This window comes from Accipiter gentilis, chromosome 7, assembly GCF_929443795.1.
Source record: "Accipiter gentilis chromosome 7, bAccGen1.1, whole genome shotgun sequence".
NCBI classification, from domain to species: Eukaryota; Metazoa; Chordata; class Aves; order Accipitriformes; family Accipitridae; genus Astur; species Astur gentilis.
In genome coordinates, this window is record NC_064886.1 from 576871 (window position 1) to 590802 (window position 13932).

At 61.7% G+C, this 13932-nt stretch overlaps 1 protein-coding gene across 1 annotated transcript; it reads right to left on the reverse strand.

The window, feature by feature from the left end:
- Positions 1 to 1260: 1260 nt before the first annotated feature.
- Positions 1261 to 13175, reverse strand: PRODH (proline dehydrogenase 1). The gene is made up of 14 exons (XM_049804135.1): positions 12840 to 13175; positions 12361 to 12569; positions 6982 to 7016; positions 6498 to 6647; positions 6291 to 6355; positions 5831 to 5947; positions 5598 to 5677; positions 5223 to 5304; positions 4787 to 4879; positions 4533 to 4679; positions 4181 to 4356; positions 3990 to 4088; positions 3503 to 3591; positions 1261 to 2303 (listed from the first exon to the last, which is right to left on the reverse strand). Exons 1-14 carry the CDS (start codon positions 13173 to 13175, stop codon positions 2116 to 2118), a joined length of 1866 nt encoding a protein of 621 aa, XP_049660092.1. The 3' UTR covers positions 1261 to 2115.
- Between the last annotated feature and the right edge of the window lie 757 nt (positions 13176 to 13932).

Consider the following 13932-nt stretch of genomic DNA (forward strand, 5'->3'; position numbering starts at 1 on the left):
ATACCCGCCACCGTTTCATACCTCCTCTTCCTTTAGGACAAGTAGAAAGCACCTTCTAGCAGCAAGAGCTAAAATGAAGGTTTGGTTGGATCAAGGCACCCAGAAATAAAAGGAGTGGTTGCCGTTTTCTGGCTAAGCACAGGTAAAGGTTGCTGGCAACATGGGGATTTGCAGAGTTGCAAGGGCACCTGGTGCCTTGGGTAGACAGGAGGCAGCACCCAGCACCCTGACCCCATACACAGCCCCTGCAAACAGCAGCACACGCACTGCAGAGACATACTGTGGAGCTGTCCTTTCTGTCCTGGAAACAGGGCTGGGGAGGGGTTAACTCCAAAAAAGGGGGCTCAAGAGGGGCTGTGTACAGGTGCATGAAGCTGCTGGCATGCAAGCTTCTGCAATAGCTACGCAGGTGCCCAAGGGTCTTTGCTGAAGCCTGCAGCAGGCAGGAGCTGCTCATGCATCCAGCCAGCACCAGCAGAGCCCAGGTCACAGAACAGCAGTGTGCCCTGTGCCACCGCTGCAGCATTCTGCATGGGCTGGAGAAGCGGCCTGGTTCTGGGAGTGCATCTCTTCTCCTCCCTGACATACCAGGAGCCTGGCTGCTGCCTGCACCAGCACAGCTTTTAAATACCGGCAGCCCTGGCCCCATGCTCCAGTCATGCTCTCTGCTCCTCCAGGTGTTTTTTTTTAAGGCAAGGGAGTCTCAGCTAGAGAAAAGGCAGTAGGTGAACATGTCTAGAAAGCCTAAGCTTCACCCCTTTGGCTTGGGAGCAGCTCACCAGATGTGGAGGGACTGACCTGGGAAAAAAGGAGACACTGCCTTGGCTGCCACACAGGGAAGGCCAGAGATGCTTGTGGTCTTGCAGAACCCAAAACAAGCCCAGGAAAAACTGCCCCTAATTTGAAGCAGTGAAAGCCTGCAGCATGCATGTCCCCCAAAAGCAGATCTCAGGGTGGGGAGAAGCTCTCCCACAGCTGCCATCCCCCCTCTGCAGGTAGTAGGATGCTCCAGGGCTTCTAGCTCCCCCGAAGCTCATCACAGACAGCTCCACAGCTTCTTCATTCCCAGGCCTGGGGAAGTTTGGCCTCACTCGGTACAGCCCGTCTCTGGCTCCTTTCCCCAAGCTCTGGCCTCTGCTCAGGCCAAAGCATGCAGCTGGAGGGGGCTGAGAGCAGGCACTAACCCCCGCTTTGAGTCCGGGACAGCAGAGCACAGCCCATGGCCAGATGGCTGCCCAGTAACTCCAAGAGAGACAGGAGCAAGAACAGTTATGATTTAATCACCACCATTCTCCGCAAATCCAGTGTACAGCAGAGCGGAGCTGTGGTCCGGCTCCTGGTGCTCCCACAGCCCCTGCCCCTGCCCGCAGCACCGATCTGGTCCGTCATCAGAGCCAGGGACTGCGGGCAGGGCAGGACAGTGCAGGCATGAGGCTTGGCCAGCTCCCCTCGCCCCTCCTGCCCCACTGGACATGTGCTCGAGGATGGACAACCCCAGGCAGCTTTGGCTCGGCTTAGGCTGGTGGGATCGGGGGAGAGACTGGTCCTGCCCAGGACCTGCCCAGCTCTGGTCCGTGCAAAGCTGGTAAGGAACCAGGTAGTGGCTGCCCTGGGACGGGCAGCAGGGATTCATCCTGCCCCTGCCCAGTGACTCTTCACAGGTCACTGTGGCCTCTGCTTTGGCATCTGCCTCCGTGGAGCTGGAAGAGACCAAGCCCCGGCAGAGGCTGGAGGAGCTCGTCCCTGAGCCACCCAGCCCACCCTAGCACGAAGCGGGCAGCCAAATCTCCCTGTGCAATCCTGCGAGGGGAAAACCCCAGGACCACCGAGGCAGGGGAGCCCCAGCATCTCCCCTGAGACAGCCCAGGGCAAACACAGCCCAAGAGCCGCTGGGACGGCAGAGGGACATCCCTCGGGGCAGTGCCAACTGGGGCAACCCTACAGTAGTGACCTCCAGAAGGTCTATGTGGTTCCAACAGCAACAAGGACGTGTCCCCTCCCAGGGCAAAGGGTGCTGAGGAGGGGGGGGAAACTGCAGCAGAACTAGGGTGGGGAACGGCAATAGTGGTTACAGATGAAGGCACAGGAGCCCCTGGGCTGGATGCCAGGTTGGGGTTAGTGGTTGGGGCTGAAGAGGCTCCCTGTGAGGACCCGCCTCTTGACCTCCCTCCAGAGAAGGTCCCGCTCCCGGTTCGCCCTCTGCATGAAGCCCCTGTTCTCCTGGGCCCTGCGGGACAGGTAGGGCAGCACCTCGTTCACTGGGCCGTAGGGCACGTACTTGTAGACAGGGAAGCCGGCCTGACCTGGAGGGAGAGAGGCTGGTCAGGAAAGTACCAAGAAAGAAAAAAAAAACAACGGGGGGGGGGGGGGGGCGAGGGGGAAAAAAAAGGAAAAAAAGGGGGAATAAAAAGAAGGAAGAAAGAAAAAGAAGAAAAAAAAAAGGGAAAAAAGCCTCCTTCACCACCCAAGCTCTCCTACGCCCCTCGGGCTGTGCCGATGGAGCGAGGGATGGTGGGCAGGAGGGTTGCAGCAGCCAGAGGCTGCGGCTGAGCACCAGGGAGGGGAAGCCTGGGAGCAGCCCTGGCCAGATGAGGCCGAGCCTGCCCGGGCAGGAGTGGCGGCACTTCCCTCCCCAGCTCAGCACAGAGAGCTTGGGAACGCGCCGGGGGGAGTGGGCCGAGGTCACCAGGAGCCCTGGGAATGTCGGCAGCCAGGGCTGGGCCAATTCAAGAAGCATTCAACCAGAAACATCAAGTTAACACATTTTTCCAGCATGACCAGAGGAGGTTGCAGACAGGCAGCCAAACCCCGCTCGCGAGGGGAACTCCAGGACAGAGCAGCATCCGCGCTGGACAACTGCCCAGTCCGCCTCTGGCTGCTCTCCTGGCCTCGGGTCTCTGCTCCGGACACTGATGCGGGCAGGGAGATCAGTCCCTGACCTGAGCCGGGCTACCTGGACCTTTGCGTGCCCCTCTGTCCAGGCCCTAGAGAGCTCTCCTCCATTGCCTGGGCCAGCAGCAGAGGAGAGGACAAGGTCACGCAAGAGGCTGTTGCCACCCCAGTAGCGGAGAGCCCGGGACTTGGTGTGCACCTCCAGTGGAGCAGAGTGATGCTCCCAGACCAAGGAGGTACAAGAGGGGTTTGCTGGCTGCCAGCGTCAGTCTCTGCCCCACCTAGGAGCACCCCGATCTCAGCTCGTAATCCAAAGCAGGAATCTCCCTGCCCAGCTGTCACGGTCTCATGGGGCCTCCAGCAGACAGATGTGATTCTCCATCTACATCCTCATCCACATCCTCCCCAAACCCCACGCAGGGGTCACAGCACTCCACACAGCTGGGGAAGAGGCAACAAGGCACTCTCCTCAGCCATCCCTGCTCTCCGAGAGACCCGTAGCCTGGCTCCATCCATCCTTCAGACCCCACCACAGCTGCTCAGGGAGACCCCAGGGGTCAAGGTGGGGCAGGAGCATGTCTGCCAAGTCCCCCCTGCTCCCAGCACTCACCCAGGGGGAAGGTGATCTGGTCGCACATGCCCAGCAGCTGCCCAAAGTACACCTTCTTCTCCGAGGGATGGATCCCAAGCTCCATCATCCTGCAAGCCAAGCGTTGGCATTAGGGAAGAGCGGAGACAGCAGAGTACACAGGGGCAGCATGTCCCACCAGAGGAGCAGGCATCATCTCCAAGTACAAGAGCATGGCACTGACCACATCCCAGATGGATGCTGGGATACGAGGACTTGCGGGATTTGTTTTTAAAACAGATTCTGGGTTGGGGAATGGGGCCAGCTCTGCAGCCGCTGTGGGCTACCATGCTGTGTCCCAGCTCCGAGCCCCAGCTGAAGCCCTGAGCATCAGATGGGAGCTAGGATCCCACCAGGTGAGCAGAGAGACCTGACAAGCCATAGCACATTCTCACCGCAGCTCTGCTCAGCCCCCCCATCCCTCAAGCCCCCAGTCCCTGCCACTCCATGCTGCCTCCCCAGCACCCACCTGCGTAGGGTGAACTTCACTGTGTCCTCATTGTGAGATGCCACCATCACGTTGGCTTTCCGGTTGTGCTTGATCTCCTCCAGGATATAGTCCAGGCACCTGTAAAACAGTACGAGGCTGCATGGTGAGGCCACTCAAGCCCACGACCCGGTGGGGTGGGAGGGAGGAGCGTGGCTGGGGCTGTCCTCTACCTGTGGTACATCTCATTGGTCTTCTCGTAGGTGGGGTTGATGGGATCCTCATAGCCAATTTGGGCTGCCCTTTCCCGCTCCTGCTCCATGTAGGCGCCACGGACCAGCTTGGTGCCAAAGTGCCAGCCCTCCCGGCGTGACAGCTCCACATCCACTGTCACGTTGTCGTAAGCCTCCTGGGACCAGATGGAAGAGATGGCACAAGGTCATCGCACCAGTGCCACCTCTGCCCTGCGCCTTCAGGCAGCCAGCCCCAGAGTTGTGCCATTGCATGGCCATGGCTTCAGGAGCTGAGGTCTCCATCCAGCTGCTCCAGCAGGTCCTTTCTGCCTAGCCTCTTGTCCAACCTCACCTTCAGGTAGCACTGGTAGGTGTTGAAGATGATTGCCCGATCCCTGTTGAAGCGGCGCTGCATCTCCAGGGTGAGGCGGCTGATGGCTGGCTGGAAGTAGCTCTGCTCCGCATCCACCATCAGCCTCACGCCCTTCTCCGTGGCTCTCTGGGGGTGAATAACACGCAGGTTGGGTTCATGGGGCCACCTGCTACATGTCTCCCCCTCTGTGGCAGCGCCCGTGCCCAGCTCCCCCAGCCCCAGCATCCCCTTACCTTGGCAAGGACATCCATCCGCTGCAGCATCCGCTTCATCTGCAGATCCTCCTCCTCGGTGAAGCGCGAGAGCAGAGGCTCGAGCTGCCCAGTCTGAAACAAGAACAGCTTGTGGTATACTGCCTGCCTGTGGCCAGGCCTGCCCGTGGGAGACAGAAATACCCTCTGGAAGGGAGCCCATCCCCAAGGCTGCTGCCCACCCCAGCTCCCCCACCGGCCAACACAGCATGCACAGGGTGCCCACCCTGCCAGCTTGGTGGCTGCACGCGGTGGATCACAGCATGGCCAGGCTCTGGCAGCACAGATGCCAGCCAGCACCACAGCCACCAGCAAGCAACCAGGCAGGGCTGGGGACAGCGGACCCAGCATTGCTCCCCCAAACTCCCAGGGCCCTCCTAGTGGGGCTGCTCGGGGGGTGGCATAGATGGGTACCCACCTGCATGTTGGGGATGAGCAGCAGCTTGGAGATTTTGGTGCGGCTGTCAATCAGGCTGTTCCAATCCAGCAGGTCCACAGTGCTGGGAGCAGAGTGCCAGGTTCGTACTGGTGGTTTGCAGGGGCGGGGGGGGGTGTGGGGGGGGTGTCTCTACCAGCTCCCAAACCCCACCACCAAGCAGGGTGCATGGCATGAGCCACCCTGACCTGTCTTGTCACCTCCACCCAAACCTTCTCTATGCTTGGTCGCTGTGCTGAGCCAGCGCTGGCCTTTGGAGACCTCCCCTTGCTGCTGCCGCCCCACTGCCCCAGGAAGAGGGACAAGGTCCCCGCGCACCCCCATCCCGCAGCACCCCCCAGGTCACAGGCAGCTTACCCACTCATGCCCAGGTTCTCGCCCATGAACCAGTGTTGGCTCTCCGCCTTGGTCGCAATGCCGAGGTTGGCCAGGGCCTCCTGCCGCCAAAAAGAGCACCAGTGCCAAGGGGCTACAGGGGTCTTACTGCTCCAGGCTCAGAGGCGTCATGGGTCAGGGCTGCTCTGAGACCTCTACAGCCACCAGCTACCCCCAGCAGCACAACCTCCTCCCTCAGATATCGCCTGCCTCACCTGCAGCTTCTCCGCCTCCAGCTTCATCTCCAGCGCTGCCCGCCCAGCCTGGCCCTGCTCCGCAGCCATTTGGTGGAAGAACCTCCGCCACTTCACCAGCACCTCCGAGAACTGCAGCTGTGGGGACAGAGCTTGAGGTGAGACGGAGCCTCCTGTCCTGCCAGGGCTTTGCAAGATCATACCCAGCCTGAGGCCAGGGCCAGACCTAGCAGTACAGACCCCCCCGCACCCTCATGTTGGGACCTTTAAACTTCTGAGCTCTTTGTGCATCCCCAGAAGTTGAGGCAGGGTCTCCAGGGTGGTCTTGGGCACACAGGGGACAGCCTGTTGGTGCCCACTCCTCTCTGCCATCAGTAGAGATGCCACTGCAGCAAGCCTGGCACCCCAAAGCACCTGCCCCCGCAGATGCATTACCTGCGGCTCTGACCCCCCTCACCCTGGTCACAGCCCTTGCACTCACCAGGAACTGAGGTCTGCCCAGTGCTGTCAGCTTGATGGCCGAGAAGCCATTCTCCGAGCTGCCGCCTGGATGGAGCCACAAAGAGAGAGCTAGCCTGACAGGCAGGGTGCTCGGGCAAAGGGAGGTACCCGAGATATGGTGGTGGGCTGCAGGGTCCCTGCGGTCCCCAAGTGCTTGGGGGCTGCTCAGAACACCTGGAGCACTTACCTGAGGCATCGATGCAGCGGAGGAAAGTCTCCATGTGCTGGTCGCACTTGGCCTCGTCAGCATAGAAATACGTGCGGGCGCTGATGACCCCACCGCGGCGGTCCCCAAATCCCCGATGAGCTCGGTATTGCTTCTCCCTTTGTTCTGCTCCTGGAGTGGAAGAGGATGGAGATGGGCCATGCAGTCCTGCTGAGCTCCTACAAGATTCCCCAGGAGCTTCTGCCATGGACATAGGGAAAGGGGCTCCAGCTTGGACCTCAGAAGAGCCTCCAAGGGCTGCAAGGCACCCTGTCTGCTCTGTTGCCCGAGCAGAGGCTGAACCTTTGCTGAGGAGCAGGGTTGCCCAAGAACAAAGATGTTCCTCATCCAGCTCATGATTTGAGGCTGTGGGAGCTGGGTCCTTCCCCCACAGCAGGCCTGCAGTGCCCAGATCAGCTGGATCTTTAGGCTATCTCCTGTCAGCAGGAGAGGCTAGGTCACTCACCTCCTGTCTCCTTCTCGGCTGCAGATGTGCAGGAGCTAAGAAGAGAAACAGGGAAGATAAGGGCCAGGTCAGCAACCCCCTGCAACCCCCCGCTGATGGCCATGGCAGCTCTGAGGCTTCCCTGCTGCCAGCCTGGCGCTGGACCCTGCTCTTCCCTCACCATCCCATCGCCAATGGATCAAACGCTGCTCAGCACGAGCTCCGCTGGCAGGTCAGAGGCCCCAAACCCACTCATGGAAGGCAATGGGGTTTCAACATCCAGGGAAGAGTTACCTGGAGGCCCTGAGGCAGCACAGGGGAGGATGCTGTCCCAGGGTCCAGAGCTGCTCTCAAACAGCCCACCCCACAGCAAGGACAAGGTCAGCCCTCCATCCATACCAACCCACGGTCCTCACTGTGGTGGCACCAAGCCTCAACCCAACACCTCCCCACCTTGCAGGCACCAGCAGCCAGACCATGAAGCAAGGAGCTCTTGCAGACCCAGGGTGCATCAAGCTGTAGGATGACCTGCTGCAGCTCAGCTGCCCTGCGCTCCTCTGTGCCTTGGCATTAGCCAACAACTCGCAAACAAACAAGGTCTCGGCTTCAACTCCAGCTGACCTTGGATGTAATTTCAAGTCCAAGCTCTTTGCCACAGGGATAACAGGGCTCTGACAGCCTGGGGGATTCTGGCCAAGTCATGAGATCCTCCTTGAGCAGCTAAGCCTTCTTGCTGACACCCTAAATCCAGCCTGCAGGACCCAGTGGCTCACCCAGGAACACTGCCAGCCCCTGCAGAGCAGCCCTGAGTGACAGCAGAGCCATGTCCTCCGGGAGGTCTCTGCCTTGGAGTCACCATCCCAAAACTGGCTGGGCCCAACAGCGGGGAAGCACACTGTGAGGCAAGCAGCAAAGTCACCCGTCCAGAGCCAGCGGACTCGCACAAGAGAGCGGAGAGGCACGTGGCATGGTCCCAGAACATGTTCTCCCACATGGAAACCCTGTGACAGGGATTAGGGGCTGCTGGAAGCATAAACAAGCGGAGACAAGCCCTTCCCTCCTGCTCCCTGGAGCCAGGAACAGCCCCGCATTGCCCAAAGCACAGCAAAGCCTGGCGTGAATGGGGACAGGAACAGACAAAGCTCATGGAGCAGCAGGCACCACGTCTAGCAGGCTTTGCTGTGATTTTGCTACCCTGAGGACAGGTCAAGAAGATTTCTGCCCCTGAATACAGAGGGTGGAAGAAAGGAAAGAGGAGACATCATACACCCAGCGATGGGATACGGCAGCAAAGTCCGCAGTGGATGGAAGCTCCCCTCGGAGCAGGCAGTGTGGCGCAGGAGAAGACTTCAGCTGGACACACTGCTGTGACTCTGAGGACATGTTGAGAGAGATGGGTCCTGTGGGCAGGTCCCAGCTGCAGCACAGTGGGACAGCTCTGAATCCCAAAGCACACCTTGCATCCCACATCTGAGATGCTGGGGACAAGCGGCAGGGAGCAAAGCCTTCTCTGACCTACTCAGGGTGAACGCACATAACTCAATTAGCAAGCAGCACCCTTGAATTTGAAGTGTTTTGCGTTCCTGAAGACAAACACACCCTTTCCAGCAGCATTCCTGCTGCATGACTGCACTGAGCCCTTAGTCCCCGAGGGGGGCATTCAAAGCAGTGCCATGGTGCTCACTTTATTGTTCTGCATCAAGCAAAATAAAGGAAGCTGCTTCCAGCTGAAGAAATAGCTCCTCCTGGATATCATCTGCTTTCTTTGCAATATTAGTCTTGGCCAGCAAAGCCATTCCTACACCAACCAAGTGCCACTTAACACAGCTTAGACACTGCCATCCCTTCTGCAAACTGAGAACAAGTCTCCCAGAGCAGGACACATCTCTAGGCACTGCCCAAGTGCTTCTGGCAGGCTGTAACCAGAAAGGAGCCTTGGAGCTCCAAGGCACGCTCAGAACCTGGGAGCTCACACTTGCCCAAAGCATGCACAAGGCAGACCCTCCAAGTGCTGCAAAGCAGGTTATGAAGACGCGAAGCGGTCTGCTGGATTGTAATCCAGCTGACAAAGCAGACTAGGGCTTTCAGGAAGTTTTTTTTATCAGTCTCAAACTGTCTCAGGAGAAGCACAAAGGTCCCCCTGTCAGAAATAAGTAGGCAATAATCCATTTTGCCCTGGAGGTTACCAGGAAGGTGCCATGAGCGCAGCATATTTGCTTTGCTCGTCAGCAAATGGGTCTGGCAAAGGGGATGAGGGAACACCAGGAAGAAGTTCTCCCTGAATGACCACATGCAAGGAAAAACTCATGGTCACATGAAGCCCAGACCAGAGCTATGGGTGATGCTTAAAACCCTGCAGGTAGGAATAAAGCAAAGCTCTTGGCAGAAGAGTCCTTTGCCCCTGCCCCATGCAGGAGTTACCAGCATGCACCAGCCCAGGACCACTGCAGGACCTCCTTGCCCAGCTTCCAGCTAAACAGAAACCACCCCATGATCTCAGAGACCTGCTGCACATGCAGGCAGAGCACTGGGCACAGGTGGCAGCAGCACTGGGAGCAGGAGGAGAAGGGGAGACGGTGGCTCTGGGAGGCAGGTTGGCCAGGCTGGATTGTAGTCCCACGCTGGGGCAGGTATTACGTGTCCACAGAAGAAAACTCTAGAGGAAGTAAAGTCCATGCGCTGCATGGCAGAGCCATTCAGGGTTTCTGCCAGCAGTTGGGGGCAGGATTGTCCTTCCCCATGTCAGCACAACCCCAACCCATCTCCTGGCTTCGGATGCCCATGGGCCAGCATTGGTTCCAAGGCTGCAAAGGGACCACAACCACCTCCACTATGGTGGGGGTGGTGGGGGGTGGGTGGGTGGGTAGGGGGCTCCTTGTATCACCCCTTGGGGAACAGAAGCCCCTGCCTAGCTGCAGTGCTGCTTCTCCACACACCCCCAGGGCTGTACCCATCCCAAAGCTCACAGCCTGCCCCGGGAGCAGAGCAGCACCCAGGCTCTGCTGCCCGCAGGACACCTTTCTCCAAGCTGTGTCACCATGACCTGGCAGCAGCCTTCAGCACGTGGCCAAGGACTCCTGGGACAAGCTGGCAGAGCTCTGGATGCCAGCCCAGGCAGGGCAGGGCAGGTATGAGCCTGCAGCAGGCAGGATAAGCTAGTGCCTGCCTGCATTGCATTGCTGTTCCCTGCCAGAAAGCCCGTGACAAGGAGCGACCAGGGCCCATTGCTAGGGAAGAAAGGGCATTTCCCTGCTGTGATCTCCAGCTTGCTCCAGAAGAGCAGGCTGCACTGGTAAGCCCAGCACCACTCTGCCTGCAGGACTGGGGAAAACAACAGCAGATGGTACGCGGAGGCCAAAAAAACCCACTGGCTGCATCTGGTTTGTACCTCTGCTTCCCAGCTGGCAGCAGCGTAAAGCCCCCAAGTGCTCACAGGAGGGAAGGACACAGCTCCAGAGTCCAGCAGCCACGAGCCCTGGACCATTCACCCCCTCTTGACTACACGCAGCCCAGCTCAGCACCATTCCTGGCAGAAGCACTGGTAATTTGGGGGTTTGCCCCTGAACAGAGCCAAGGAGGACCCAGAGCGATGCTTGGCTTGGGCCAGGGTCCAGCACAGCTCTTCTAATGCCACCCACACCTCCCCTGGGCTTTGTACCCGCTCTGTGACATTCCTGGGTGACCTCCAGGATGGGATTTACACCCTCCCCCTGTATGTTGGAGCAAATCCCTCTGGGGCTCGGGCAGGGTGGCATCGAGGAATGGGGTCCAGCGTGTGGCTTTGCTGAGCTTTGAGTGGGAATGACCCATGCAGCACAGGCAGAGCTCATCTAGCAAGGGGTCCCACACACGCAACTCCCAAATCTGCTTGGCAAGGGGGTGTGTGTGTGTGTCTGACGGACAACAACACACAAGCACAGGCCGGACAGCTCACAAACCGGCCTTCGCCCCCACCATGAGCAGGCAGGATACAGGTGCAGGCAGAGCCTGCCTGCAAAAGCCCTCTCTGGTCAACCACAGGAAAGCACCAGGCACAGGTACAGCCACACCAAGGAGGGCAGCAATGCCAGCCCGGCACCACCGGCACTGCCAGCTCAGCCCCACAGGGATGCTGAGCAGCATGCCTGGACCATGGCTGCGTGCCTGGGGAAGAAACCAGCGGCTCCTGAAAACACTGCTGCTCTGTGCCTTCAAAAGAGCCACCCCCGCCACGGGCTGCAGCAGGGTATTTTGAAGCTTTTATGTAAAAAAAAAGTTTGCAGCTCAATCTGCAAGGGCAGATCCCCCCATGCAGCTCCCACCCCAGCTGTCTGTGGACAGGCAGGACCTTCATGCTGATGGGGATTTCTAGCAGCAACGGCTGAGGGGCAAGCCGGGGTCCCTGATAAGCAGCGCCTCGGTGGGGAGCAGAGATAAGGCTCCCTGCGGCAGCTGGGGGGAGTCCAGGAGCAGCACCTGCATCGCCACACTGACCTGAAACCCCACTTGCAAATCACCCCAAAAACCCATTTCCGCTGGATTTCCAACACCATTTTACAAGTGTGTGGCAGCTGGACGGTGTCCCCGGCTGCCAACAGGGACACGGGGCTGTTGCAGCCTTGCCCGGGGGAGCGCTGCATCCTCAGCCTGCACCCTTTGGCAGGGCCACCCTTGTCCTGGGTGGGTGGGGGGGACACCACCCACCCCGGTAACTGTGGGGTGCCAGCCAGTGTCCCATTGATTGGGTGAGTGGAGCCACCCGAAACTGGAGCCCAAATAGTGGAAAGTTACCGGTGGCTTTGGGCCGGTGCCTGCCCTTGGCCACGGGCCGGAGGCAGGGAAGGCTGCCCGGCATGGGGAGGGGGGGGGGGCGGTGCGAGAAGGGGTATGACAGGACAGACACCATCCCGGCTTGAGAGGGGTGGAAATGGTGGGGGACAGCACCCCAGTGTGTGGATGGTGGGGGACAGAGGGGGCAAGGATCCTGGGGGGGGGGGGGGGGCGGGGGGGCACCAACGCGGTGTAGCGGACAAGGGAGACTTGGGGGGGCGGCAGGCGGCAGCACCCCGGTGTGTGCAGGGGGGTGGAGGGGGGCAGCACCCCGGTGTGTGCAGGGGGGTGGAGGGGGGCAGCACCCCGGTGGGGGAGGAATAGGGGGGAGGCAGCACCCCGGTACGTGCAGAGGGATGGGGGGGGGAGAACGGGGGGAACGGGGACTCGCAGCGGGAGGCGGGGCTGTGACGCACAACAACGCCGGCTCCGCAGCCAATGGGAGCGGGGGGATGGGCGGGCGCAGCCAATAGCAGAGCGGCCAAGTCCCGCGCCCGGCCACCCCCTGCCCGCGCCCTCCCGCCGCCGCCGCGTCCCGTCCGTCCCCCCGCCCGCCGCCGCCGCCCCGGCCCCGCCGGTCCCCGCACTCACTCCAGCTCCTTGCGTTCGGCCTCCTCGGCGCTCAGGTCCTCCTCCACGCTGTAATCCAGCACGGCGCCCACGCCGAAGGCCTGGTTCCGCCGGATGAGCGGTTTGATGGCCTCCTGGTCCTCCCCGGCCACGAACTGCCCGTAGAAGGTCATCTTCATCAGCCGCTCGAACAGCGCCTGCCCCAGCACCCGCTGGCATACCTGCAGCAGCTGCGGGAGAACGGCAGCTCAGCGCTCCGCCGGCCGGCACCGGCACCCCTCCGGAGCGGGCAGCCGCCCCCCAACCTCCCGGTCCAGAACCGGCAGCCCCTCACCCGCCGGGGACCGCCCCCCCCCCCCCCCCCCGGTCCAGGACCTGCAACCCCCGGAGCGGGCAGCCCCCCCCCGCTCGGCTGGGAACTGGCAACCCCCCCCCCCCCCAGGTCCCCCGCCACCCCACCCCAGAGCGGGACTCTCCCCCGGCCCGGACCGGCCACCCACCTCCCGGTTGTGCTCCACCAGCGGCCCGACGGCGCACAGCCCCAGCACCACCAGCCCGCGCAGCAGCTCGGCGCTGCTCTTGCTGCGGAACGCTTCCCGTGGGTCCCCGAAATCCACGGCGGGCGGCGGTTCCCGTTCCGCACCCCGCGGAGGAGGAGGAGGAGGCGGCGGCGGCGGCGGCACCACCGGCCGGGCCCCCCCGCTGTCCGCCGCCGGTAGCGGAGCGGCCCCGCGGCGGGAGGAGGAGGCGGCGGCGGCGGCCGCGGAGCGTGGGCGACGGGGGACGCCCAGGCGGGCGGCGGAGCAGAGCGCCCGGGCCGCGCTCGGCGGAGCCATGGGCACGGCGAGGCCGCCCGCCCCGCGCCGCCGCCTTAAATACCGCCCGTCCGGTACCGCCCCGCGGGGCTCCCCGCCGACACGGCCGCGCCCGCTGGGGCTGCGGGGCCGCCGCTCCGCACCGGGACCGGGACCGGGACCACTCTGCCCGGCACCCCCCTCTCCACAGCCCTCTGCCTTCCCCGTTCCCATCCGCACCCCGGGGGGGCATCCCTTCCGAGGACCCCCAGGGAAGGCGTAGAGTGGGCAGGGGTGCCCTGCGGGGAGCCCCATCCCCTTGGAGCAGCGCCGGGGAGGGCCGGGGGTGGGGGGCAAAGAGAACCCCGTGCCTTTGGAGGAGCCCCAGGGAGAGCTATGGAGGGCCCGAGGGAGCCCTGAGGTGGTCCGCGTCCCACCGGAGAGGCCAATCCTGCAGGGCCCAGGGGCTCCTGACTGCTTAGGGAGGGCCAAAGGGTGCCCCCAAAGGGTCCCCATCCGTCGTGGCAATACTTGGGGCTTGTCCAGCCCCCAGAGCCGGGAGGCCCTTGGGGAGGGTATCTCAGACCCAGCGGACCTGTCATGGGAGAGATGGTGTTGCAAGCCCCTGTGCTTGCTCCTCCTGGTCTGTGCATGAACGATTTGGGGGTTTGAGCTGAATCCTTATCCGTTTGGTCAAGGTTCATGGGTGCTTGGGGCAGCTTGAGCCAGCAGACCGGCTCCCTTGGCATGGGCTGGGGCAGTCGGGCTTCGCCTGCCCCATGGAGCCCTGCCACCGAGA